Raw genomic sequence first — 25673 nt, 5'->3', positions numbered from 1 at the left:
GTCTAAACTGTTTTTAGAAACTGTTTGGTCAATAGTTGACTTGAACCAAGGAACATTATTTTCATGTTTAGATGTAACATGTTTAAACTTAATTTGATGAATATTATAGCTGTCAAGAAGCAGAAATACAGCATATGTGTATGAATCAAAGCATATTTAATGGTTTATGTACATTATTTAGTAATTTGGCTTCTTTTGGGCTCCACTTTTTTTCTTTTTTTTTTACCTGTTCTGTCTGTGATATCGGCTTTTCAAATTTAATACAGGAACCTCCCAAGGTAGACTGGTATCCCATCAAGAGTGTATTCCCACCTCACACCCAGTGTTCCCAGGATAGGTTCTGGAGCTACCGGACCAGCATAAAAAATTACTCCAGATGAATGAATGACCCAATAAAGGAACTTTCCGGAAGTGCTCCATCCTGGTCACAGGCGTGGTGGATCCATAGTGTATCCCGGTTTCACTGGGCACGAGTTGGAAATACAACCTGGATGGGACACCTGGCTGTCACAGGGTTCCATGTACACACACAATTTATACACACTCACCCACACCTTGGAGCAATTGATCATAGCCAATCCCAAACAGACTGCTTTTGGAAGATGGAAGGAAACTGCAGGACTAGGAATAAACCCCATGCAGATCAATTCAACTGCTGTTGAATTATCACCTCATACCATAATTCATTTTGATCAATATTACTTTCTTACACAAGAGTTCCCAAAAGATTGTTTGGATGGTTACCAGTTATAGCTTTCTTCAAGGGTTCTGGTTGGAACCCTTACTTGGAAGAAAAAGGGTGCACTGAACAGATAATGTCTTCTTTTTTAATAATCTAATGTACACTCCAGGCTACTTATTTTGCTAATGATACTTTCAACAGTCCCTTTCGCATGGGTTTGCAAATGTTTTGGGTAAATGACCCTCAATAGATTTTATGAACTATTTGCAACCCCAGGCCTTGCCATTTGGATTTCTACTCATTGTCACCATCGTCATCACCATCTTCAGGAAATGTTTATTCCATATTTTCATGTTCATCACTCAGTGATGAAGTTGATATCGATGTGCATCCATTTTTATTCCTGAACTCCAACATGAATGCAATGTGACAGGAGAGTGAGCAACTAAAGATTAAAATAGCACATACACACTTCTGAATGTGATTACGACCCCCTTTCCACCAGTGCGAACTCGGTGGTAGTTCTGGGCTGGTACTAGTGCTGGTTTGAATTTGGTCCAACTCGTGAACCTTCTCAGAACCAATCTGGTTTTTGACGGGTTCAAAAGCTATCAAATAGCCACATCGTTAGGTCACTTTATAGGTTTACGCTTTCACAGCAACGATAATGCAAGCACAAGAAAAACAAAAATGGTGGACTAATTAATCAGGCGAGGTGCTATTAGCTCTGTTTTTTTTTAATGGTGGTCAGAATGTTTTAGTTGGTCTTGTTGGTCATGGTAACTGGGTGGCATGGTGGTGTAATGGTTAGCACTGTTGAAGGTTCTGGGTTTGAGCCCAGTGGCCTAGAGGGGCCTTTCTATGTGGCGTTTGTATATTCTCCATGGGTTTTCTCTGGTTTCTCTCACAGTCCAAAGTTAACTGGCAACTTGAAATTGTCCACAGATGTGAATGATTGTTTCCCAAGCCCAGAAATGGGATGGTTGTGGCAGGATGGGCATCTGGTGTAAAATGATGCTCCAATTAATATGACATGTGGATCAATAGGGTCCACATGGACCTGGCAACAGTGCTGGCCAAGGGAGAAGATGATCATGTTGGTCATGATAAGCCCCCAGTTCTTGACATAAGTGCTTCTTGGGTCGAAACCATGCAACATGTTGGTGCTGCTCTCAAGCCAATTTTCTTTGCCTGTTGAAACATGAAGAACTGGCTTGAGATTCGGCACTGGCTCAGAATCAACCCTTGGTAGAAAAGGTGTACTGGTATAGCATTTCAGAATGGTAATAGTAGGTTTCTATCCATTATCTTATCCTGTCCTACAGGGTCGCAGGCAAGCTGGAGCCTATCTCAGCTGACTATGGGGTACACCCTGGACAAGTCGCCAGGTTATCGCAGGACTGACACAGAGACAAACAACCATTCACACTCACGGTCAATTTAGAGCCACCAATTAGCCTAACCTGCATGCCTTTGGACTGTAGGGGAAACCGGAGCACCAGGAGGAAACCCATGCAGGCACGAGGAGAACATGCAAACTCCAAACAGAAAGGTTCCCGTCGGCCACTGGGCTCGAACCCAGAACCTTCTTGCTCTGAGGCGACAGTGCTAACCACTACACCGCAAATGAAACAAAAGATGAGCTTCTTGCACGACCCCGTTTATAACTGATGGGCTTCTCATCTCATTATCTCTAGCCGCTTTATCCTTCTACAGGGTCGCAGGCAAGCTGGAGCCTATCCCAGCTGACTACAGGCGAAAGGCGGGGTACACCCTGGACAAGTCGCCAGGTCATCACAGGGCTGACACATAGACACAGACAACCATTCACACTCACATTCACACCTACGGTCAATTTAGAGTCACCAGTCAACCTAACCTGCATGTCTTTGGACTGTGGGGGAAACCGGAGCACCTGGAGGAAACCCACGCGGACACGGGGAGAACATGCAAACTCCACACAGAAAGGCCCTCGCTGGCCCCGGGGCTCGAACCCAGGACCTTCTTGCTGTGAGGCGACAGCGCTAACCACTACACCACCGTGCCGCCCTGATGGGCTTGTGACAACCAATTTTTCTGCTCTACACCATTTGTTTGATGGTTTTGCATCATCTCAACCAGATCCAGAAGATATCTCGAGCTCATTTCTGGCACATCTTATATTATTTATACCAAGGTGTAAACTCATCACTGTGTCTATGCAGATTCATTTGCGATGCATGAAGTGCTTATGAGCTGTTTATTGGTCTGATTGGTTAAGAGGACCAGAGCTCGACCTCCTCAGGAAGAGGAGAAAACACACCTCCTGCGCCCGAGCGCAGAAAGTGATGAGGCACACTTGCGCTCTCTGTCTCTCTCTCTCTCTCTATTCTTCTCTCTGATGAAGGGATGACACGATCCGGCATTTAAATATTTAAACTAGTTCGGAAAAGCGGTATAAGTAATGTTTAATATTCATTTCTTTGTGAAAATGTTCTTGGAGTGATAACAGGATACATTTGGAAACATTTGTGTTGGATATTCCGGCACGCAGGAGGAGAAGGAAACGATGTGGACATTCAGACGCCACGACGGATGACATCCGGATGAAAATGAACACAGGTGAAAGAAACAGACTTCAAAACACACAGTTTTGTTTGTTTGTTTGTTTTTGTGATGTCAACACTGTGTTTACATCCTTGAGAGGGTTTTGGAGGACATTTTTCAGTCTTCCCTGAAATAGTTGACACCCAACTCTGAAGTGCTTTTAATCTCTTATTGATAATCTCTTAATCTCACCTGGGTACTGTAGATTTATACCTATAAGCTGCTGCTGTAATCATAAAAACTGTCTTGCGTTCAACGCATGATTCTTACTCACAATATTCTCACACTTAGGACTGTTTGTCTTTACTTATCCACCATTATCTCACTGTTTCGGTGTCACTGATAAGAACACAAGGGTTTTTTTTGGTTTGGGTTTGGGTTTGGGTTCATCCAGTGTTTCCTTGTTCAGAATCATTACATTAGTGATAAATGTAAAACCAGATGGCACGGTGGTGTCGTGGTTAGCCTCACAGGAGGAAGGTTCTGGGTTCGAGCCTTCAAGCCCAGTGGCCGGCAGGAACCTTTCTGTGTGTAGTTTGTATGTTCTCTGCATGGGGGTGCTCCGGTTTCTGATACACTCCAAAGACATGCAGGTTACGTTAATTGGTGGGTCTAAATGGACCGTAGGTGTGAATGGTTGTTTGTGTCTATGTGTCAGCCCTGCGATGATCTTGCGACTTGTCCAGGGTGTACCCCGCTTCTCGCTCATAGTCAGCTGGGATAGGCTCCAGCTTGCTTGCGACCCTGTAGGACAGGATAAGCGGCTATAGATAAAGGATGGATGGATGGATGAAGGGCAAAACCAGATGGCATGGTGGTGTATTGGTTAGCGTCACAGGAGGAAGGTTCTGGGTTCAAGCCCAGTGGCCGACAGGGACCTTTCTGTGTGTAGTTTGTATGTTCTCTGCATGGGGGTGCTCCGGTTTCTGATACACTCCAAAGACATGCAGGTTACGTTAATTGGTGGGTCTAAATGGACCGTAGGTGTGAATGGTTGTTTGTGTCTGTGTCAGCCCTGCGATGATCTTGCGACTTGTCCAGGGTGTACCCCGCTTCTCGCTCATAGTCAGCTGGGATAGGCTCCAGCTTGCTTGTGACCCTGTAGGACAGGATAAGCGGCTATAGATAATGGATGGATGGATGGATGGATGGATGAAGGGCAAAACCAGATGGCATGGTGGTGTATTGGTTAGCGTCACAGGAGGAAGGTTCTGGGTTCAAGCCCAGTGGCCGACAGGGACCTTTCTGTGTGTAGTTTGTATGTTCTTTGCATGGGGGTGCTCCGGTTTCTGATACACTCCAAAGACATGCAGGTTACATTAATTGGTGGATGTAAATGGACTGTAGGTGTGAATGGTTGTTTGTGTGTATGTGTCAGCCCTGCGATGATCTTGCAACTTGTCCAGGGTGTACCCCGCTTCTAGCTCATAGTCAGCTGGGATAGGCTCCAGCTTGTTTGCGACCCTGTAGGACAGGATAAGCGGCTATAGATAATGGATGGATGGATGGATGGATGGATGGATGGATGGATGGATGGATGAAGGGCAAAACCAGATGGCAGGGTGGTGTAGTAGTTAGCCTCAGAGGAGGAAGGTTCTGGGTTTGAGCCCAGTGGCCGAGAGGGACCTTTCTGTGTGTAGTTTGTATGTTCTCTGCATGGGGGTGCTCCGGTTTCTTGTACACTCCAAAGACATGCAGGTTACATTAATTGGTGGATGTAAATGGACCGTAGGTGTGAATGGTTGTTTGTCTCTATGTGTCAGCCCTGCGATGATCTTGCAACTTGTCCAGGGTGTACCCCGCTTCTCGCTCATAGTCAGCTGGGATAGGCTCCAGCTTGCTTGCGACCCTGTAGGACAGGATAAGCGGCTATAGATAAAGGATGGATGGATGGATGAAGGGCAAAACCAGATGGCATGGTGGTGTCGTGGTTAGCCTCACAGGAGGAAGGTTCTGGGTTCGAGCCTTCAAGCCCAGTGGCCGACAGGGACCTTTCTGTGTGTAGTTTGTATGTTCTCTGCATGGGGGTGCTCCGGTTTCTGATACACTCCAAAGACATGCAGGTTACGTTAATTGGTGGGTCTAAATGGACCGTAGGTGTGAATGGTTGTTTGTGTCTATGTGTCAGCCCTGCGATGATCTTGCGACTTGTCCAGGGTGTACCGCGCTTCTTGCTCATAGTCAGCTGGGATAGGCTCCAGCTTGCTTGCGACCCTGTAGGACAGGATAAGCGGCTAGAGATAATGGATGGATGGATGAAAGGCAAAACCAGATGGCATGGCGGTGTTGTGGTTAGCCTCACAGGAGGAAGGTTCTGGGTTCGAACCCAGTGGCTGACAGGGACCTTTCTGTGCGTAGTTTGTATGTTCTCTACATGGGGGTGCTCCGGTTTCTGATACACTCCAAAGACATACAGGTTACGTTAATTGGTGGGTCTAAATGGACCATAGGTGTGAATGGTTGTTTGTCTCTATGTGTCAGCCCTGTGATGATCTGGCGACTTGTCCAGGGCGTACCCCGCTTCTCGCTCATAGTCAGCTGGGATAGGCTCCAGCTTGTCTGTGACCCTGCACAGGATAAGCGGTTACGGATAATGGATGGATGTAAATCCAGATTTCAATGGATTTTGTGAAGATATCTAGTGTGAACTGAATTTACATCAGTGATGTACCTTTCCTTCACCATACTCTTTCACTCTTAGCCAGGTTTTTGTGTTAGGATCAGAACACATGGATTCAACCCAATTATGTCATTTCTGATGTCAGGCGCAAATATGAATGTCAGGAATGACGAACAGGCCTTGTAGTATAATTAATCAAAGAACAGCAATGTGGCCCAACAACACATTTGAAGTCTAGCATGTCAGGTTTTTTTTTTTTTTTGTATTTTCTTGCCAAGTTTGACAATTCCTTAATGTTGACCGGTAGCAATGATTGACGATTTCTTGACTGTCCTCCCCGACAGCATGCAAGAACATTTGTCAGAGACAAAACGGTAGTGTTTCCAGTCTCCCGACCAAGACACAGCAAGAATTTATGTCACCATGATTCCTTAATCTGACATGGTGACCATCGTGAAAGACAAAAATATTGCAAAGTCTGATCCTGGCATTAATAAGCACACAACACCTGCCCAGGAAAATCCCCTGTGCGAAATTAATCCAATGCATAATACATTGATCATTAAACTAAGACGAGTGAGACACTGATGAATGTGTCAGACCAACTTCCTGTGTGTGCACAGAGCATTCCATCCACATTTCTTCAAATATTTTCTTTGGTTTTAGGAAGAGGTTACAAATTAACATTATTTTAATATATACATGCACAAATGACTGAATGTACCAAGTCCAAGACAGTGCAGCAGTCCATTATTCTCACTAAGTGATTCCTGTAATCTCTCTCCATTCCCTTCCTCTCGCTTATCACAGCTGATGCACCTACTACCTCATTATCAGATGGCTTATGTTTCACACCAACCACAGCTGAGATCATGTCCTGTTGGCTTCGCACAGTCCAAAGCCCCAGCCTACTGTCTTCCCCCATTCTGTCCTGTTTTAATGAAATTCTTTGTTGCATAATTCATATCCTGTTTTGAACTCAGACAGCTGTATTGTTTCTCTTTTTTATTGTTCTTTGACTTTCTAGGGGGAAAAATACGTTTTCAGACAAAGAAAAAAAAATCAGTCTGAAGAATTTTCTCCCATTCTTAGTCATTGGAGAAATGGCCAGAACTCCAGTGAAATCGAAAGAAATTTTGATAAAGCGATAGATTAAACATGGCATGCCAATAATGTGCTTTCCCTATGCACTTCCTGTGTACTGAGCTTCCAGGAGAGTGTGCTGGAATAATTCATTTGTGCCGCTGGGAAAACAACATCTTCGCGGGGAGATCACCAAGTGCACAGGGAGTTTAGTAGGACGTGCGTCAAGCCAGGTACTAAATAACAGGAAGAGGCAAAGGGTGTATGAGTTTTGTTAAGAGAAAGGGTGTGTTGTACCAAAGAGGCCTTAAATTCACATTAACCCTGTTTAAGGATGCTGTTTGGTTTTCATCACTGGGGTCACAAGGTCATTATTTTGGTTTCTGTTGTTTTTGGCTTGAAAAGGTTTTACAGCCTGTGGAGGTGCTGACTTAGCATAGAGTCGCTTGATTTGGTCCAGTTTAGCAATTAGCACTCTGATACAATACAGGCATTTAGAGAACAACACCTGAGCAATTATTTTAAAGTGTAACATAGACATGATAAAAGCTTTTTTTAATCTCTTGTTGAATTATGGATGAGTCAAGACAGAAGGAATGTTTCTTTACCAAAATATTCCCAAAAGTTACTCTAAACAAGGTGACTGGTATTTTTGGAAGTAATTATTGTGCTTATACACTTGCATAGTCATTATATTAATGGCATTTAGCAGATGCGCTTATCTAGAGCAGCATACAATGTCCCCAGCACGGGTGATTGCTCTAAGACAACGAGGGAGGCTCAGCCTCCTCTAAAAATGACGAACATCGTGTAGGATGAATTGCGCTAGGCTTATGTTATAGCCGACCTTATAACATTGCTATTTCAGATCCAGAATCATAGAAATATATGTGCTCAACCCAACTACAGTGCGAAATCATTCCATTATAACTTTGTGTGCGTGAGTTTTTCCCCCTTGTGACAGCGCGATGCAGCCCAGCCTCAGTGGATTGGGAGCTATGTGCTTGTCAATCTCAAAATGCAAGACGATTATTGGACAAATACTGCGAAAACGCCTGCCCACAGAGTCTTACGGACTCCCAGCCTCAGTGGACTTCAATGGCATTTGGGAGCTATGCGCTTTTCAATCTCAAAATGCAAGACGGTTATTGGACAAATACTGCGAAAACGCCCGCCTACGGACTCCCAGCCTCACATGGGAGGGACATGGCAGTTTCTGCGAGGAGACTGGTGATTGGTGAAAGCGGCCGGATATTTTCTTTGATTGAAAGCTCGTTTCAACTATAGACAGGCAGCACAGTGTTGCCAGATTGGGTGGTTTTAAGTGCATTTTGGCGGGTTTTGAACATATTTTGGGCTGGATAACGTCAGCAGTATCTGGCAACATCAGTTCAGTCCCATGCGGATTCGCAAGTGCTGTGGTGTATTGTAAGAGATCAGCTTACATTTCGATTTCATTCATTACATACGGTTTCTACCAGCTTTTTTAGTTTGTATATATTTTCATTGTAAATAAAGTGTAGATATAGTGTTGTCAAGTTTGCTATCTTAGTTCCAGAAATGTCGTTTATTTGAGTGACTGAACTTGAACTTGAGGGGGCTAGTCAGCTAGCAAGAAAGCTGCACACGGAGGCCAAGCATTGCTGATTTAATTTTGGCGAAGCCATTTGCCAGTCTTCCTTTCGAGGAAAAAATTAAAATTAAAGAGCAGGGTAGACCAACGCCTCAAATTGACTTGGTGAAAAAGGTAGGGAATAATACTCGTTCCTTTCAGCTCTCCTGGTACGAGAAAGTGAATTGGCTAACAGCAAGTGACCCACATCAACAACAGTAAATAGGCTACTTTAGTAATATGTCATGGATGGACCAAAAATATAGAATCTATTTAAAATGTTTATGCTGAGTATATTATATTGGAATATATATTTTTCTGGATATGAATTAAACACAGCTACAATTTGGAAAACATTTTTAAACAAAAACACAGCCGAGGTCAATTTTTAAACAACATGCCACAATTTTAAAATATAAAATGTTAAAACATAACCCCCCCCCCCCCCCAACACCACCATCATGTATATTGGACAGTAGGCTAATGGGCCAAAAGAACCTGTTATTTCACAGTTTGTGACCCTGCCAACAATCAGCCAGATCAGAGGCAAGAGTATGGGCAAAATTGATGTGTTTTTTCTTTTAAAATCTGGAAATATTGTAACCGACCAGCCTCCCCTGTTTGAAAGACTACCAGCCGCCACTGGTCCCCAGAGCAGTTGGGCATTAGGTGCCTTGATCAAGGGCACTTTAGCCATTCCTGTTAGGCCAGGGATTTGAACCAGCGACTGTTTCGTCTCAAAGCTGCTTCTCTTACCACAAGGCCATGGCTTCCTCGTAGTCGAAAGAGTCGACACTAGCAAGCTAGAAAATGTCAAATTTTAGGATGATAGCTGGTCATGGCAAGTAACTGACAATTGACGGTTTCGATTAGAAACCAGAAGAAACTTGTCAACCTCTAGATATCAAATACGATTTCTGCTGTGATAGTGATCAAATGCAATGCAACGCGATGCATCCATGGGACTGTGAGTAGCAGGAATTCATTAAGTCTTGCATATTGCATGACTGGATGCAAGTATGTACTCTGGCATTTCTATAGTTGACCATGGCTTTTTTATATCCCATCCATGTCCATGGCTAGGAATAGGAATACAGGTCATTGGTATTGCTTCTTAAAGACCATTTTCGGGCCGTGAAGCCTTTGGCCTCATATTGCACCAAACCTCTAAATACTTAACCTTATTCTTTCCTCTGTCTGTTTTGCAGATTATCAGAAGCGACTTCAAACACCTCAATCAGAGATCCAAAGTCGTCTAGCCATCACAGTGCGCTCCACCCTCATGTCAAGACCTTGTCTGTCTTCCCGAGGTCCTAAACCTCCAGTTGCTCCAAAGCCAAAACTCTCCACTCAGCAAGAAGGTGAACACAGCCAATGCATTGTTAGTAATGGAGATGTCGCATCGGAATTGGAATTAACGCAGGACAGTGAATCAGAATCCACACAGGATGAAGCTGACCCACCCGGAGAGACCCAAAAAGAGGATCTTTTTGAACAGTTAGTAGAGAAACACAATTACCATGATGGTATTGATGATAAAGACACAGAGGAAGTGCTGCAGATGGGGGTAGAAGAAAGAGATGAAATAGATGCCAAAGAAGAGAAGAGCCGCTTTGAAGTAGTTGATGCAGGTTCCTTGAACGAGGTCAAAAATGTTATTGTAACTACTGTTTCAGCTGCTACAGACCACATCAAAGAAACAGATGATATACACCCACAACCAGGCACAGGTGATCCTGATGATACAGCAGATGATCCTGCTGAGAAAGAGACCGCCGTGGAGTATCAAACAAGGGATGACTCAGAGGCCAACAATGGCACACTGAGCCCTTATGAAGAAATTGAGGAATACAACTCAAATCAGGGCAGTACGTATACAGAGATAGATAATGCTGAGGAACTGACGTCGGAGACTGCTGATGATACAGAGGAGCCTTATTTCAGTGAAAGAGAGTTCCTATGCGCAACCCCAATAGATACCACAGCCACAAAGCTATGTGAAGAGGGCGCAGATCCAAGTGCAGAGTGCAGCACTGAGGATACGTCAAATACAGTGGCTGGATTTTCCTCCCAGGCTATGAATGGCAGTCAGCCCTCCCTGTGTGAGGAGTACCCATATGATGTAATTGGACCTCTGGATGACACCAGTGCATGGCAGCCAGAACGCGCCACCAAAGACGAATCGGGACGTTTCAGGTTCTCAGAGGGTGTAGAGGATCCGTTTGAGCCATATTCGGTCATAGAGGTGGTGCCTGCTGATCTCATGAGCACCTCAGACCCTGAACTGGAGTGTACAGATGAAGATTGTAGTGAAGAGAAAGCAAAGGACCCTGAGACAAAGATGGGATCCACTCAAGAGCCTTTTTTTGTCTCATCTGATGATGTAGCAGAAGTAGTTGAAGAACAGGTTCAGGTGGCAGACAATGTGACTTCATCTGATGAACCCTTGGAACAGGAGCACAGGGAAATGTCAAACACAGACGCAGTGGATGAGTATGCTGACATAGAAGGTTCTCTATGCCAGGATGGAGATGATCAACAGTTAGAGTGTGTGTCATCTGAGGATTATGTAGAGATAGGTGACGAAGACGAGCCTGTAGACATGACACGTAAAACTAAAGGGAAGAGCACAAAGGAGCGCTCAGCCATTCGCAGACAAAGTGGTGTGAGCAAGAGAAACAGTTGCCAGCCACGTCTTAGACTTTGCGATATTACAGTGCCCCCTGGCCTAGACTTGGGCAGGACTCCTGAACTAACAAACCGTTTAGTGTTTGCCCACACCACCGAGGCATTTGAGGAGGACATAGAAGATCTCGACTGCCACATAGTGCCTTTTTTTGAGGACTCTGACACAGATAGTGATGAGCACATTTACGAGGAAGCAGGCTTTGACTCAGAAGGAGAGAACTTTATCACCCTGGACAGAAAGACGATTGTTACTCGTTCACGGTCACTCTCTGGGAAAGTCCCTGGATATGTCCCCGAGACTGTTCCTGAGGAGACAGGCAATGAGTCTCAGACTCATGACTACTACTCTGTTACCTTGGACCAAAATGGAGATCTATTAAAGGCTTCAGATAATTCAGAGTCAAATCGGATGATTCCGTCATTGAACTCTAGACGTTTTCTCTTCTCCCCACGATCGTATTCTGCGGAGGGCCGAGACATGACCTTGTCTGCCTACCTGGAGGGCAGTCATTCACCCAGAGTGGATGACAGAGTGAAACGGACAGATGACACTCTCTCCCTACCTTGTGTCATCACCTCTTCTGGGAGTTTCTCTCAAAGAAGCCACCAGTCCTCTAGTGGTGTGTCTACACCTACATCTCTTGTTGACATCCCACCACCCTTTGAGCTGGCGTACATCACCAAGAGGCCTATCACGAAAAGTTCCCCATCACTACTTCTTCAACATGAGTCTAATGACAAACCAAAAAAGAAGAAGACATCATTCAAGCGTTTCCTGGCTCTGAAGTTTAGGAGGAAAGCCGACAGCAAATCGCACACTGATGGCAGCGTACGTTCTTCCAGATCATCATCTGAATCGAGCCACCATGGGCCTGTTCGGGTAATAGAGCTGGATAAGAGGAGTAATGGCAGCTCCCCTCAACTTCAGTCTCGCATCATAAAACCCCAACGCAACTCAGACTTTCCTGCTACCTTTGTAGTCTACAAAGACAGGCAGAAGAAGAAAGGCGTACCCAAGACTTATGGCAGCAGGGGCATCTCCAGAGTGGAATCTTTTGAGGACCGCTCTCGGCCTCCCTTCATGCCACTCCCACTCACCAAACCTCGATCCATCTCCTTCCCAAGTGCTGATACTTCTGACTATGAAAACATTCCAGCCATGAGCTCTGACTATGAGAATATTCAGATTCCTCCAGGGAGGCCCACTCGGGCCGTCACCATCACTGAGTTCTTTGACGACCAAAATCGGACAGCAACTTCAAACGAGAATGACGGTTATGTTGACATGAACAGCTTTGCAGGAATAGAGAACAAAACTAACACACAAGAGCAAGAGACAGAGAGGTATGAAAAGTTTTCATTTACTCTGATTGTTGAAATGTACATACAGTAAATATCCTTAATTGTAATACTGTGTGGTAGGATAGGTGATACAAAATCAACCATTTACTTTTCCCTACAAGCTTACAGATGCGTAAAAGATCGAGGTGAGTAAGATCTAAGGATTTTCCTTATCCTAGACTGTAAACATGGCATAAAAGTGGGTATTGCATGATTTGCATATTCTGTATGGACTGTTCAGTAGTTTTGTACAAAGCCGTTATTGGACTGGATTCATTTTATTTGGGGAGGTGGGGTAATGGAATTATTACCAGAGTATCTCTGGGATTTCTGTCCAAATTGATTTGTTGACAAAGATCCCATGATATCCAGTGGGGAAGAGATGCTTCGTGCTTTTTCTTCAGTATAAAGGCATTCCAGGAAGGGCTCTTTTCTTTCATCTCACACCAAAACCAAAAAAGAAACTAAGTACTGGCCAAGTTGAAGATCCAAAACAGTAAAGTACAGACAACGTTGCAATGGACTTCTTAGAGAAATTATGCTTCTGGGGGTTTTAGAGAAGTTATCGAGTTTCTGGCGCAGGTACTGTATAGCATACATACATGTTACGGTCATGTCAAAGTCCTTCCCGTGCCAGAACTTGGTCTTCCCGGGCAGTCTCCCATCCCAGTACTAGCCAGGCCCTTAAGGCGCATTGGGTGGCGCTGATCTCCGCTTCGATAGCCCTCAGCCTCTCGCCTATTATACGGGGGAGCACAAGTAACCACAAGATTTTGACTCCCCACTTGCATCTGTATTGCAGCATGCCTTGCCAGACAGCATTAGGTACCATTTTTATGATGGTTTTTGACCGTGAGTAGAACTTGCAATCTCCTGATCAAGAGGCGGACACACTAACCACTAGGCTAACTTGCGGTATGGTCGCGTGACCTACTTGGCAGGGACAAGCTCTACTACAAGCACTTATAATAAAGGTCAAAACAATCAGTTTGTATTGAAAAGAGGATGGATTTGGAATAGATCATAATTATGAAAGAGATCCTCCAGCATTACTTAACAGAAACAAGTCTCAAAATCGTATTCTGTCCAAATAGTGGTCAAGATTTCGTTGAGAACTGGGTGTATGTCTCTCAGTGGCATGTTAGCACACTGTAAGTCACAGGAGAGTTCTCATGTTGGGAATGTTGAAAACTTTTCCTCCAAACACAATGGCAGTACCATCACAGAAGTTTGGAGGAAGCGTTGGCCAAAACAATGTAACAGGAAATGGGATCAGTGCTTGGCCAGTCTGATAGCTCTGCCTTCACCTCTCTGTCTGAGAATACTCCTGCTAATATGTTCTTGCAGAACAAACAACACTGTGTTAGATGCTCAATTGTAGGCTTGTTTCCTAGCCAGATTTAGATTGTGATATTAATGTTTTCAATATATGTACATTTCTGTAGTCATGGGCAGGAAATTCTCATTATATTATAATTGTATTTACAGTGCTCCAAAGGTCAATTGGATTTTAATTCCTTCTTAATCAAATAACAATTTTTGGCAGAATCAAACTTGAGCCTGCAGTCATAACCAGCTGTGCAGATGATGTGTGAATAACGAAATTTATTACCCTTCATATAATATGCTCAGAGGCCGCAATGGGGTTTGATTAATAACCCAAGTAAGACAACAAGGATCCAGATGTGAATAAGCTGCGAGCACCTGCTTACCCAGGTTTCCAATCTGTGTAGTACATTAGAAGAGCATCCTGCAGGGTAACAGGCTCGTCGGGTTCAAGAAGATGAACTGTACTTGCAGTCAGGCTTATCTCACTTTCTCATTTGCTGGATTTCTGGTGTGGTAACCTCAGCGTATGCACACTGGAAGACGCCAGATAGAAGTGTTGTTACAAATAGTGGGGCAAATGAAGAAACTGGATTAGAATCGGAGGTGATTTTTCACTTTGCAGTCTGAGTTCAGGATGTTAACAAGGAGGAAATGAGAAAGGGTTCATAAAATAAAAAGGTGGTTTTCGTCTTCTTGGAGAAGAATTCATATTGCTGAGGATAGTTTAATGGAGGTACAGTGCTTGTATTGTTATTCCATTAAGCCTGGTATAGAAGATCTAAGGGTTTTCACACAATAAGAAGAAGAAGAAGAAGAAGAATGCAGTTTGACTCTTTCTATTATTGAACCTTTTTGGGCTTCAGGCTGTAAGAGCCTTTACCCGAGCATTGAAAGGGTCAATTTCTAATTCGTTTATGGCCAAATTGCCCTCTCTACTCTCTCTTTTCCTCTGTTTGAAAACCCGAGAGTCATCGTTGCACACCTCTGGTAAATGATCGCCAATGGTGCCACAGACACTAACCGTTTTAAACGGCCACAGGGCATCACTTTAATCTGATTTCATCCGAGCAGCGTTGCAGAAATGTGCAGAAATAATTTTCATTCTTGCTCTGTATCATTCATACTGCTTTGCACTACGTGTAGAAAGACTCAACTCCCCAATACAACGTTACAAGGAACATCTTTAAACCTTGTTCTTTGTACATAACACTCTGAAAGGTAAAGCCTCGATTTTTCGATTGCAATTTTAGACCCTTGCTCTTTGTGGAAAACTCCTTTGTGTTCTATACGCAGCCGTATCTTGACGGAAGCCTCCGTACTGTTTGCATGCCACTCTGAGCATCCTACAGGGGTCTTTTCTGCTGCTGACTTTATTGATTTATTTCTTTGTGCGTCCACAATCTTACAGTGTTTTGTGCTGACTGCACTGGGAAAAAGGACAGGCCCTCTTAGCCACCCTTCATCTGGGCTCGATGCTTGGACACTGGAGCTGCTTTGACCTGCTTTTGTTGGCAGAGAGACGATTTTAACACCCTCGGTAAAGAGGTTGACATTGCCCCTGCTGCTGACAGAGGCTCAGTGACAGGATCAATCGATAACTTTCACACCCTGGTCTATCAGAAGGTGATTCTTGTTGGGTTTGTTATAAATTGTACCCGTGCTACGATTAGGAGGCTGTGAACCCATAATGGCATCAATAAAATACTATCATTTTTTTTGTGTGTAATGCTTTACACACCTTATTAATCCATGCACCTTGCAACTCCATCCAGTTGAACTTTGTGTCTCTGGTCAGTTTGATTAAAATCCAGTCTCGTTATCAAACATCAAATGCAAATCAGCTCATTTGAATTGACCAAGAACTTCTTGTGCTGTTCCTCATTTCATACCCTTTTATGTAAAAGAAGGTGTGGCCTGTTTGGTTTCATTTCCCTAAGCACACTTATGGACGACGTGTGTGATGTAATATATCGGTTGGGGTTTTGTTTGTCAAAGGTGGATGCATTTTTGCTCGCATAACATCTGGTGAATATTTGTCTCATGTTTTAATTTGTTACCAGGGGGCGAGGTCTTGTTTTTGGTGGGGTTTCTTTGTTTTTTTGTAAATTATATTATGGGAAAATGGGTGGCCCAAATGGCTGGCCCAATCGGGCGGCACGGTGGTGTAGTGGTTAGCACTGTCGCCTCACAGCAAGAAGGTCCAGGTTTGAGTCCCATGGCCGGCGAGGGCCTTTCTGTGTGGAGTTTGCGTGTTCTCCTCGTGTCCGTGTGGGTTTCCTCCGGGTGCTCCGGTTTCCCCCATAGTCCAAAGACATGCAGGTTAGGTTAACTGGTGACTCTAAATTGACCGTAGGTGTGAATGTGAGTGTGAATGGTTGTTTGTCTCTATGTATCAGCCTTGCGATGATCTGGCGACTTGTCCAGGGTGTACCCCGCCTTTCGCCCGTAGTCAGCTGGGATAGGCTCCAGCTTGTCTGCAACCCTGTAGAACAGGGTAAAGCGGCTACAGATAATGGATGGGCTGGACTAATCTTCATGAAACTTTCAGGATAGATAGGCATTTGTCTCAAATTGAACCTCCAACATTTTGAGGTCAAGATCAAGGTTTTTGTGGCTGCTGCCTCATATACACAGTGTCATCATGCTGTAAGAATGTAAGAGTGTAACAACCATGCAGTACAGTGTGTTCTGATTGGCTGAGAGCAGTACAGTGTGTTCTGATTGGCTGAGAGCATCAGAGAATCAGAATCAGAACCAGGTTTATTGGCCAAGTATGTTCTCACGCAAGGTCAAAATTAAGGTCAAGGTCACCAAAAAGGTCAAAACCTTTTTTTTTCATGATATCTTCCTTCATATTCATCATAAGTGCTACCGGGCGAAGTTTGTTTTGGCTGGCAGCACTTGTTTTAAATGTACCTTGGATGCATTTACTCTTGTACTTGTATGCAGATAATCCAGAGAGATGCATAAAATTCCTAGGTGTAAATGGGGTCTTTGCAAAATACATTATATTAGGAATATGAATGGAAGTTTTTTATGAAATAAGTGCTTTAGTCTGACATTTCACTCAGCATTTTCAGTACATTATACTGAATTTTGGCAACTTGTAGTGCAGTGATTTTTCATTTGGATGCAGTTGTTGATAATAAGGAAAATGAACAGGAACAGGACAATATTATGAATGCAGTGTTGGATGAGAATGACGTGAGCAATCTTCTTTATTCATTATCATATTAGGAAACCAACCTGTCAAGAAAACCAACCCACATATACAGCGACTTTAACAACGGCTTAAGTAGTATGATAGTAATGCCACTTCCGTTGTTTAAGAGCACAAAAATGTATTGGTGGTTCGATCTGTTTGAAGGGTCAGGTTCAAGACAAGCTCAACATTTTTAGAGAGAAGCAAAATAAAGTTTGAGACTGTTTGATGTTCATGAGTCATTCTATAATTAGGGGTACATTTCATGTAAAGCAAAATCTCAAAATATCAGTATTCTTTTTCAATAAATAACCTATATGTTTCCATGGTATATACCCTCAAGTTCCTAAACAAATTAATTGCCAAGCTTAATCTTAAATTACTTTTAAAATATTTTAATGAAAATGAACATTTGATTGTTTATTTTGTCAACCGTGTTACGGATAAATGTTATGTCATCTTAAACATATATAAAAATACTACACATTTGAAAACACATTTGTTTGAAAGTGCTTAAGTCCATTAACAAGATGTTTTTAATTAATCTGTACAACTGTTATGGAAAATATGAATTTTGAGCTTCATAAATAGGATTTTATGGTTCACTGTGATGCAGAATGACACTTTTTTCAACATAAATCCTTGTTACGTCGAATTTAGAGTTGTTCTCCCTCCTTATACAAGACTTCCCTATCCAGAGATAATCCCCAATCTTTTATTTTACAGTTCATCAAACACAAGAGATTTATAGCACAAAAAACACTTGCAACACAGTTGACAGGCAATGTAACACAATTGACGGGAGTAACACAGTTGACAGGGCAGAAGAACAAGAGGACACTTTTTAGGATAAAAAGAGCTTTTTATTGTTTTAAATTGAACTACAAATAAGCTGACGAATTCAGGTGAACTGTTAAAACAACATTTAGACACAATTTCAGAGAAACGTAGCTTATTTAACAAATTGAACATATTAAATCATTCTGTTTGTTTGTCTGTCAATACGAAGATTAAGTGACAAAAACATCCTCCTCCTCAACTGTGTCATAGCTGATGGGTAACACAGTTGACGGTAACACAGTTGACATTTCGGCCATTTTTAGAGTGTTGTGCTCACTGCAGACCTCAGAGCTTTCACTACAAGACCTTAATCAATACATATTTTTATTATCTTTAGCTGTATACTTTGTAAATACAATTTCTAAATCAGGTTTATATGAATATGTCGACAACACAGTTGACAGACAATTAACCCTCTCTAGGACTATACAACAGTATTGATGAAAATATTGAAGAGGTGAACTCAAAACTTACCACACGGTCTTCAAATTTCCCACCAAAGAGGATATGACATCACATGATGTTGGTCACATGACTTAGGACCAAACCATTTGCCGATTTGGGGGGGGGGGGGGGGGTTTCAGTGGGTAACACAGTTGACATAAGTTTCTCGGACGCACACAAAATTCTTCATTTAATTTATAATATAAAGCATTTTAGGCTTTTAAACACTTTTGTCATATTATAATAATTACCATGAATAAATATTTGTAAAAATTTTAAACAAAAACCTTTTTTTAAAATGTAAATATGAAGACCAAACCTGACATTTGGAAAATCGGACAGCATAAAAACACCAAATTCCAGTATTATATATGCATTTTTGCAGAGTAAAATGATGTAATTTGTTGACTTTTTGTATTATATAAAAGAGAAATGTGTGCTAATGTACAAAAGATCGTTGGCTGAAGTTAATAGTTAGTGAAATTGACAAATACAGCACATGGACTTGAGATGTACCCCTAATTATAGAATGACTCTTATGCTGTTAAATTTGTCTGAGTTTTACCGGCTGTTCAATTTAGATGTAGCAGAATGACATCAGAGCTCTGTGTTATATATCCATCATTCTGTATTGGTGCGGTCTGGTCCGGCCCAGATCATTCCTGGTGCCCGACCTTCTGAGCTCATTACCAGGTGGTCCCAAGGGAGGAAACCTGTGTTTACAGGAAATGCTAGACAGGGGCGAGGAGACAGGGTCAGTGGGATGGGGTGGAGACAGGCAGCACTCGTTTCCCAGACTCCCCCACGGCCCTGGACAACAACGCAAGGTGTGGCACAGCCAGGAAAACCGGCTCACCGCAAAGATGTTGTTGTTGTCATGGTTCCCAGCCCTCTGCGTGTTTCAGGGTTTTTATTACAGCAGTAGTGCAGTGAAATGACTTTTATGGCATGTTTTGTGGCTCGGTGCTGGAGCTCCTACAATCTACAATCGGATTAATCTTTTCAGACAAACGATTTCAAAGAATATTCACCTGAAATGAGATTTAAAGAACTTTTGCGGGTATAAAAATACTCTGCAATGATATTCTTTATCACAGTGTGAACACCAGAGCAATAAATAAATTATGAATTCTTATTTGTCCTTTTTTTTAAAAACCTTTTTCAATCACACTTATAATTCTACAGTCCTTCCCAGACACAATTTTTGGAGTTCATAAGTTTTTTGCTTATGATTTCGTTTTTACACAAACCCTAATCAGAAAAAGTCGGGCTGGAATGTTGAAATTGAAATTAAAACTGAAACCAACAATGTGTAAATAATCTTTGACCTGTACTTTACTCAGAACAATACAACAGCACATTATTTGATATTTTACCTCGTGATTTTTTTTTTTTCAAAATAAACACTTCATTTTGATTCTTGCAACACATTTAAAAAAAAAGCTGGGAAGGTAAAGCATTTACCACTTTATGATGTTGCCATTTCTTCTCTCAGCACTTAAAAGCTGTTTAGGGACTGAAGACACCAAGTGATGAAGTGTCTCAGGTGTTATTTTGTCCCATTACACTGGTCAACAATTTTTCAGAAGTTGTCTGCTTCCAGAGATGAAATTGGCTGTTTGTTATGAAATTTGGTGTGTTGAATTCAAATATGGCAATTAAAACAGCTGATTGGCTACGGCTTCCAAGATATTTAAGATTTTACATTTTATACTTATGGGCGGCACAGTGGTGTAGTGGTTAGCGCTGTTGCCTCACAGCAAGAAGGTCCGGGTTCGAGCCCCGTGGCCGGCGAGGGCCTTTCTGTGGGGAGTTTGCATGTTCTCCCCGTGTCCGCGTGGGTTTCCTCCGGGTGCTCCGGTTTCCCCCACAGTCCAAAGACATGCAGGTTAGGTTAACTGGTGACTCTAAATTGAGCGTAGGTGTGAATGTGAGTGTGAATGGTTGTCTGTGTCTATGTGTCAGCCCTGTGATGACCTGGCGACTTGTCCAGGGTGTACCCCGCCTTTCGCCCGTAGTCAGCTGGGATAGGCTCCAGCTTGCCTGCGACCCTGTAGAACAGGATAAAGCGGCTAGAGATAATGAGATGAGATGAGTAACGTTTTAAGTATAAATTGTAAACCCAGGTCTCTTAATGTGTTTATGGTTGGTTTGCATGATATTTCACCTGTTCTCTTTATGTAACACGAGAAAATCAGCAAAAAGTTTATATAAATAAAATGTATTATGAACCAAATGGGGCGGCACGGTGGTGTAGTGGTTAGCTCTGTCGCCTCACAGCAAGAAGGTCCGGGTTTGAGCCCCGTGGCCGGCGAGGGCCTTTCTGTGCGGAGTTTGCATGTTCTCCCCGTGTCCGCGTGGGTTTCCTCCGGGTGCTCCGGTTTCCCCCACAGTCCAAAGACATGCAGGTTAGGTTAACTGGTGACTCTAAATTGACCGTAGGTGTGAATGTGAGTGTGAATGGTTGTCTGTGTCTATGTGTCAGCCCTGTGATGACCTGGCAACTTGTCCAGGGTGTACCCCGCCTTTCGCCCGTAGTCAGCTGGGATAGGCTCCAGCTTGCCTGCGACCCTGTAGAACAGGATAAAGCGGTGAGAGATAATGAGATGAGATGAACCAAATGGCAAAAAACAATTATGTATAAGTACTGAATAGGTTTAGTCCTTATTCAGTGTGTCCTCAGTGCTTTTTAGCAGCTTGGCTCTTGTATTCATGAAACCGAGCGTCTCTTGTCAAGCAAAGACTTAATCTCGAGTGCATAGCACTGTATGATTTTTTTTTTTTAGGCGATATAGGGCAATTTGTTCAGCAGAGTGATGTAAGTTGACTTATGATTGCATCGTCAGTGACTTCTAGGAATAATATGATATCATGTATGATGCAATACCAGCTTCAGATTGCATCATTGATTGTTTTGCCAAAAAAGTAAGTACTATCCAAACCCAATCATAGATTTATTCATAGAGCCAATCTTGAAAACTAGAGCCAATGAACAGTTTTAAGTTTCATTTTTGTTCTCAGCGACTAGTAAAGTTTGACTATATTTATTTCGGAAGCATTTTGGCTGTCGACCAGTGTTATTAATCTTAATGTGTGCAAAAGTACAGGATCGTTGTCATATTTACTGTTTCAAAATCCTCCACACATTCTCTATTGGGGACAGAGGGGACATGCGCCCTCTTCTTCCACAGCCATGCCTTTGTAATGTGTGCAGAATGTGGTTTTTCATTGTCTTGTTGAAATCTCCCTGGAAAAGATGTCGTCTTAAAGGCAGCGTATGTTGCTCCAAAATCTCAGTGTACTTTTCTGCATTCGAGCTCCATCACAGAAGTGTAAGTTACCTTTGCCAAGGGCACTGACACAACCCTATATCAAGACAGACCCTGGCTTTTGGACTTGTTGCTGGTAACAGTCTGGATGGTCCTTTTCATCATTGGTCCAGAGCACACGGCGTCCATTTCTTACAAAAAATACCTGGAATACTGATTTGTCTGACCACAGTAGACGTTTCCACTGTGTGGTGCTTCTGGACACAGTTAACATAAGGCTTTCTTTTTGCACAGCAAAGATTTAACTGGCATTGGTGGCTGTAACTCTGTATTGTAGTGCTTAACAAAGGTTTGCCAAAGTAATCCCCAGCCCATGTGCTTATATCAGCTATAGATGAATGATGCAGTGCAGTCTGAGGGATCAGAGATCATGGGTGTTCAGATTAGGCTTGAGCCCTTGCCCTTTACGCACTGAAATTCCTCCAGATTCTTTGAATTGTTTAATGATATTCTGCACCATAGAAAGGGAAACATCCAAATCCCTTCCTCTCTTTCTTTCAGGAACGTTGTTTTTTAAAACATTTCTATAATATTCTCATGCATTTGTAAAAAACAAAACAAAACTGGGGATCCTCGGCTCATCTTTGCTCCTCAAAGTCTAGACCTTTCCTGGATACTGATTTTGTACCAAATCATGATTACAGTCACCTGTTGACATCACCTGTTTCACATCACATCATTATTTAATTGTTTTACCTCATTACTGGCCCTAAACTGCCCCGCCCCAACTTTTTTTTGGAATGTGTCGCAGGCCTGAAATGCAGGAATGGGCAGATATTAACAAATGAAATGAAGGTGACCAGAAAAAAAACATGAAATATCTTGGGGTCATTGAAACACTCATCTCATCTCATTATCTCTAGCCGCTTTATCCTTCTACAGGGTCGCAGGCAAGCTGGAGCCTATCCCAGCTGACTACGGGCGAAAGGCGGGGTACACCCTGGACAAGTCACCAGGTCATCACAGGGCTGACACATAGACACAGACAACCATTCACACTCACATTCACACCTACGCTCAATTTAGAGTCACCAGTTAACCTAACCTGCATGTCTTTGGACTGTGGGGGAAACCGGAGCACCCAGAGGAAACCCACACGGACAACATGCAAACTCTACACAGAAAGGCCCTCACCGGCCACGGGGCTCAAACCCAGGACCTTCTTGCTGTGAGGCGACAGCGCTAACCACTACACCACCGTGCCACCCCATTGAAACACTGTTTGCAATGAAATACAAGTCAAAGTAAATTTAGAAATCACTGCTTTCTTTTTTGTATTTGTATTTTCCATACTATCCCAACTTTTTCTAATTTGAGGTTATCAATCGAACAAAATTCAGTGACTCCTCATTTATTTATGTTGATTGTTTTTTTTAATAGAGCAGAATAATATGTCTCTCACATTATATCACAGCACTGTCGAATACTCGATTCTGATTCGTCAGGAGGTACTGATTTATTTTCATCCACTCCACAACAGCAGATCTGATAGTGGGGCTGGCTACTATATAATTCAAGTAAATTTTTAAAAAATATATGAACATAGACAGATTTTTGAAAAGTGTATTGGTTGATATGGTGAAATTTTCTGATGTTTATTTAACATCATGGAAGGAGTCTCCAGTTCCACAACATTAAATATAACTATAAACTGATAAGCAGTGTAACGGTGATGTGGTATAAGAGGAATAAAATATTTCAGGATATGCTGTTATTGGACAAATGATCATGTTCTGGGTGGTGACAATCAATCGCTTTGTGTCTCGCTGCATTACACCACCCTGTTGTTGATTATTTTCCGATAACGGGACACCCTAGGAGTAATGTATTTTATTTCTTACATAAATAAGAAATTTCAGAGTTCTGTATTTCAGCAAAATGTCATCAGTCAACTAAGATATGTTTGATGTTTAAAAATTTAATTTAAAAAAATAGTTAAAAAATAATAAATATACTGGAGCCAAGAGAAACTTGTAATCATAAAATACATGCGCATTACAAAGTACACTGTCTCAATGAGAAAAATTTGAACATCACTGAAACTGACTTCAAATTTACCAAATAAAAGGAGGTATGTCGTCCATAGGGCGGCACGGTGGTGTAGTCGTTAGCGCTGTCGCCTCACAGCAAGAAGGTCCGGGTTCGAGCCCCGTGGCCGGCGAGGGCCTTTCTGTGCGGAGTTTGCATGTTCTCCCCGTGTCCGCGTGGGTTTCCTCCAGGTGCTCCAGTTTCCCCCACAGTCCAAAGACATGCAGGTTAGGTTAACTGGTGACTCTAAATTGAGCGTAGGTGTGAATGTGAGTGTGAATGGTTGTCTGTGTCTGTGTGTCAGCCCTGTGATGACCTGGCGACTTGTCCAGGGTGTACCCCGCCTTTCGCCCGTAGTCAGCTGGGATAGGCTCCGGCTTGCCTGCGACCCTGTAGAACAGGATAAAGCGGCTAGAGATGATGAGATGAGATGAGTTATTCCATGAAATCGAGTCATATGTGAGCTGATAGCCTATAAGCCATGTACGACAAGATTGAGTGGAATAACTGTTTTATTCTATCCACAGTCACTGGATTTTGAGAAAGGAGCATTTTTATTTTTATTTTTAGCAAATTCGATAAATCAAAACTTTATACAAAACGTCCGACGAAATAATTTCCGCTTAAACAAACCGGCGAAATGACAGGAGCAATTTGTGAAAAATTCTGTAATAATAATAATAATAATAATTCTTGAAAAATAAAAAAGATACATTCTTACCATCAAATACTTTTATTCCATATTTTGTTGCTTTTTTGTACTTTTTTGGGGTTTTGTTTTCGAGTCGAGTTTTTATTTCGTCCGCGGTTGGTTCAGCAAGACGCTCCACCATTTTCTTCTTCTTTAGGATTTTTTGGTGGTTGGCAAACCAACTTAAAGGTGCATTACTGCCACCGACTGTGCTGGAGTGTAGAACAGGAGATATTGGGTGGGGGACGATATTCTTTTAGCTATATCTGTTTCTTTTAAATACTTGATAACAAAGTGATATCTCTGACTTGATGCGTTCCGCCATTTTGTTTTTCTCTACTCACGGTATATGAGCTGATATCCTCGTAGTAGAGTAGCCAATCAGAGTGCGCGATTGCTCATATCCAGTGAATGAGGATAGAATAATAACATATACGTATGTATGATAAATATTTCATAACTAATTTTTGCATCGCTAAATATTCCATTGTGTGGAAATTTCATTCCCACTATTGCTACTCTCTATCAGAAAAATATCCCACACACGCACACCAAAATGGCGCTTGCTTTATTAACGAAACCCATGCCAGTCGGCCACATCTCTTCATTCTGCATTTCTATCTCAAACACATTACAATACTGTACTTTTCTTCACTCAATAGACGCCTACTCATCATGCCATCATCTGCATTTAAATTTCCCCTGTTATGTTAAATGAAGTCTGGTAATGAAGCCATTCCAGCGATGCTTATCTTCTGTAATAGCGCTATTGCATGGATTGGAAGATAAAAACACTGGCTGTTAGCGCTTAAAGTTGAAATCAGCTGCATTACAGACTGTATTACAGGCCTTCAGCGAAAGCAGACAGACAAAAAGCACACACGGAGATGTTGTAGCATTGGAAAGCCGTGTTCTCTGGCAGTAATTTAGGGCTTTAAATTTAGCTCCTGGCTGTTTTAAAGCACGGCGGTTAGGAAAGAAGCTCTCAGCTCCATAATTGCCTCGGTTTAATGACGATTTGAAGAAGACAGGAAATGAAATGCAGGAAGTTGAGTGTATATTGGAGCAACAAGATGTGTGTTTCAGGATTGGTTTGTATCAAACAAAAATTAACTGAATTGGGGTTGAAATTAGAGAGAGAGAGAGAGAGAGAGAGAGAGACTTGTTTATGATTGGTGCATCAAAAAATGTCCTTAAT

At 42.5% G+C, this 25673-nt stretch overlaps 1 protein-coding gene across 3 annotated transcripts in view; it reads left to right on the top strand.

Annotated features, from left to right (window-relative positions):
- Nucleotides 1-3018: 3018 nt before the first annotated feature.
- Nucleotides 3019-25673, top strand: part of fgd5a (FYVE, RhoGEF and PH domain containing 5a) — a 107938-nt gene continuing 85283 nt past the window's right edge. For all 3 annotated transcript variants that reach the window (XM_060910678.1, XM_060910679.1, XM_060910677.1), the window contains exons 1-2: nt 3019-3283; nt 9792-12615. In XM_060910678.1, the coding sequence (XP_060766661.1) occupies nt 3268-3283; nt 9792-12615 (2840 nt within the window). In that variant the 5' untranslated portion in view covers nt 3019-3267. The remainder of the gene's footprint in view (nt 3284-9791; nt 12616-25673) is intronic.

This window comes from Neoarius graeffei, chromosome 26, assembly GCF_027579695.1.
Source record: "Neoarius graeffei isolate fNeoGra1 chromosome 26, fNeoGra1.pri, whole genome shotgun sequence".
Classification (NCBI taxonomy): Eukaryota; Metazoa; Chordata; class Actinopteri; order Siluriformes; family Ariidae; genus Neoarius; species Neoarius graeffei.
This window is presented reverse-complemented; position numbering and strand designations above follow the sequence as displayed.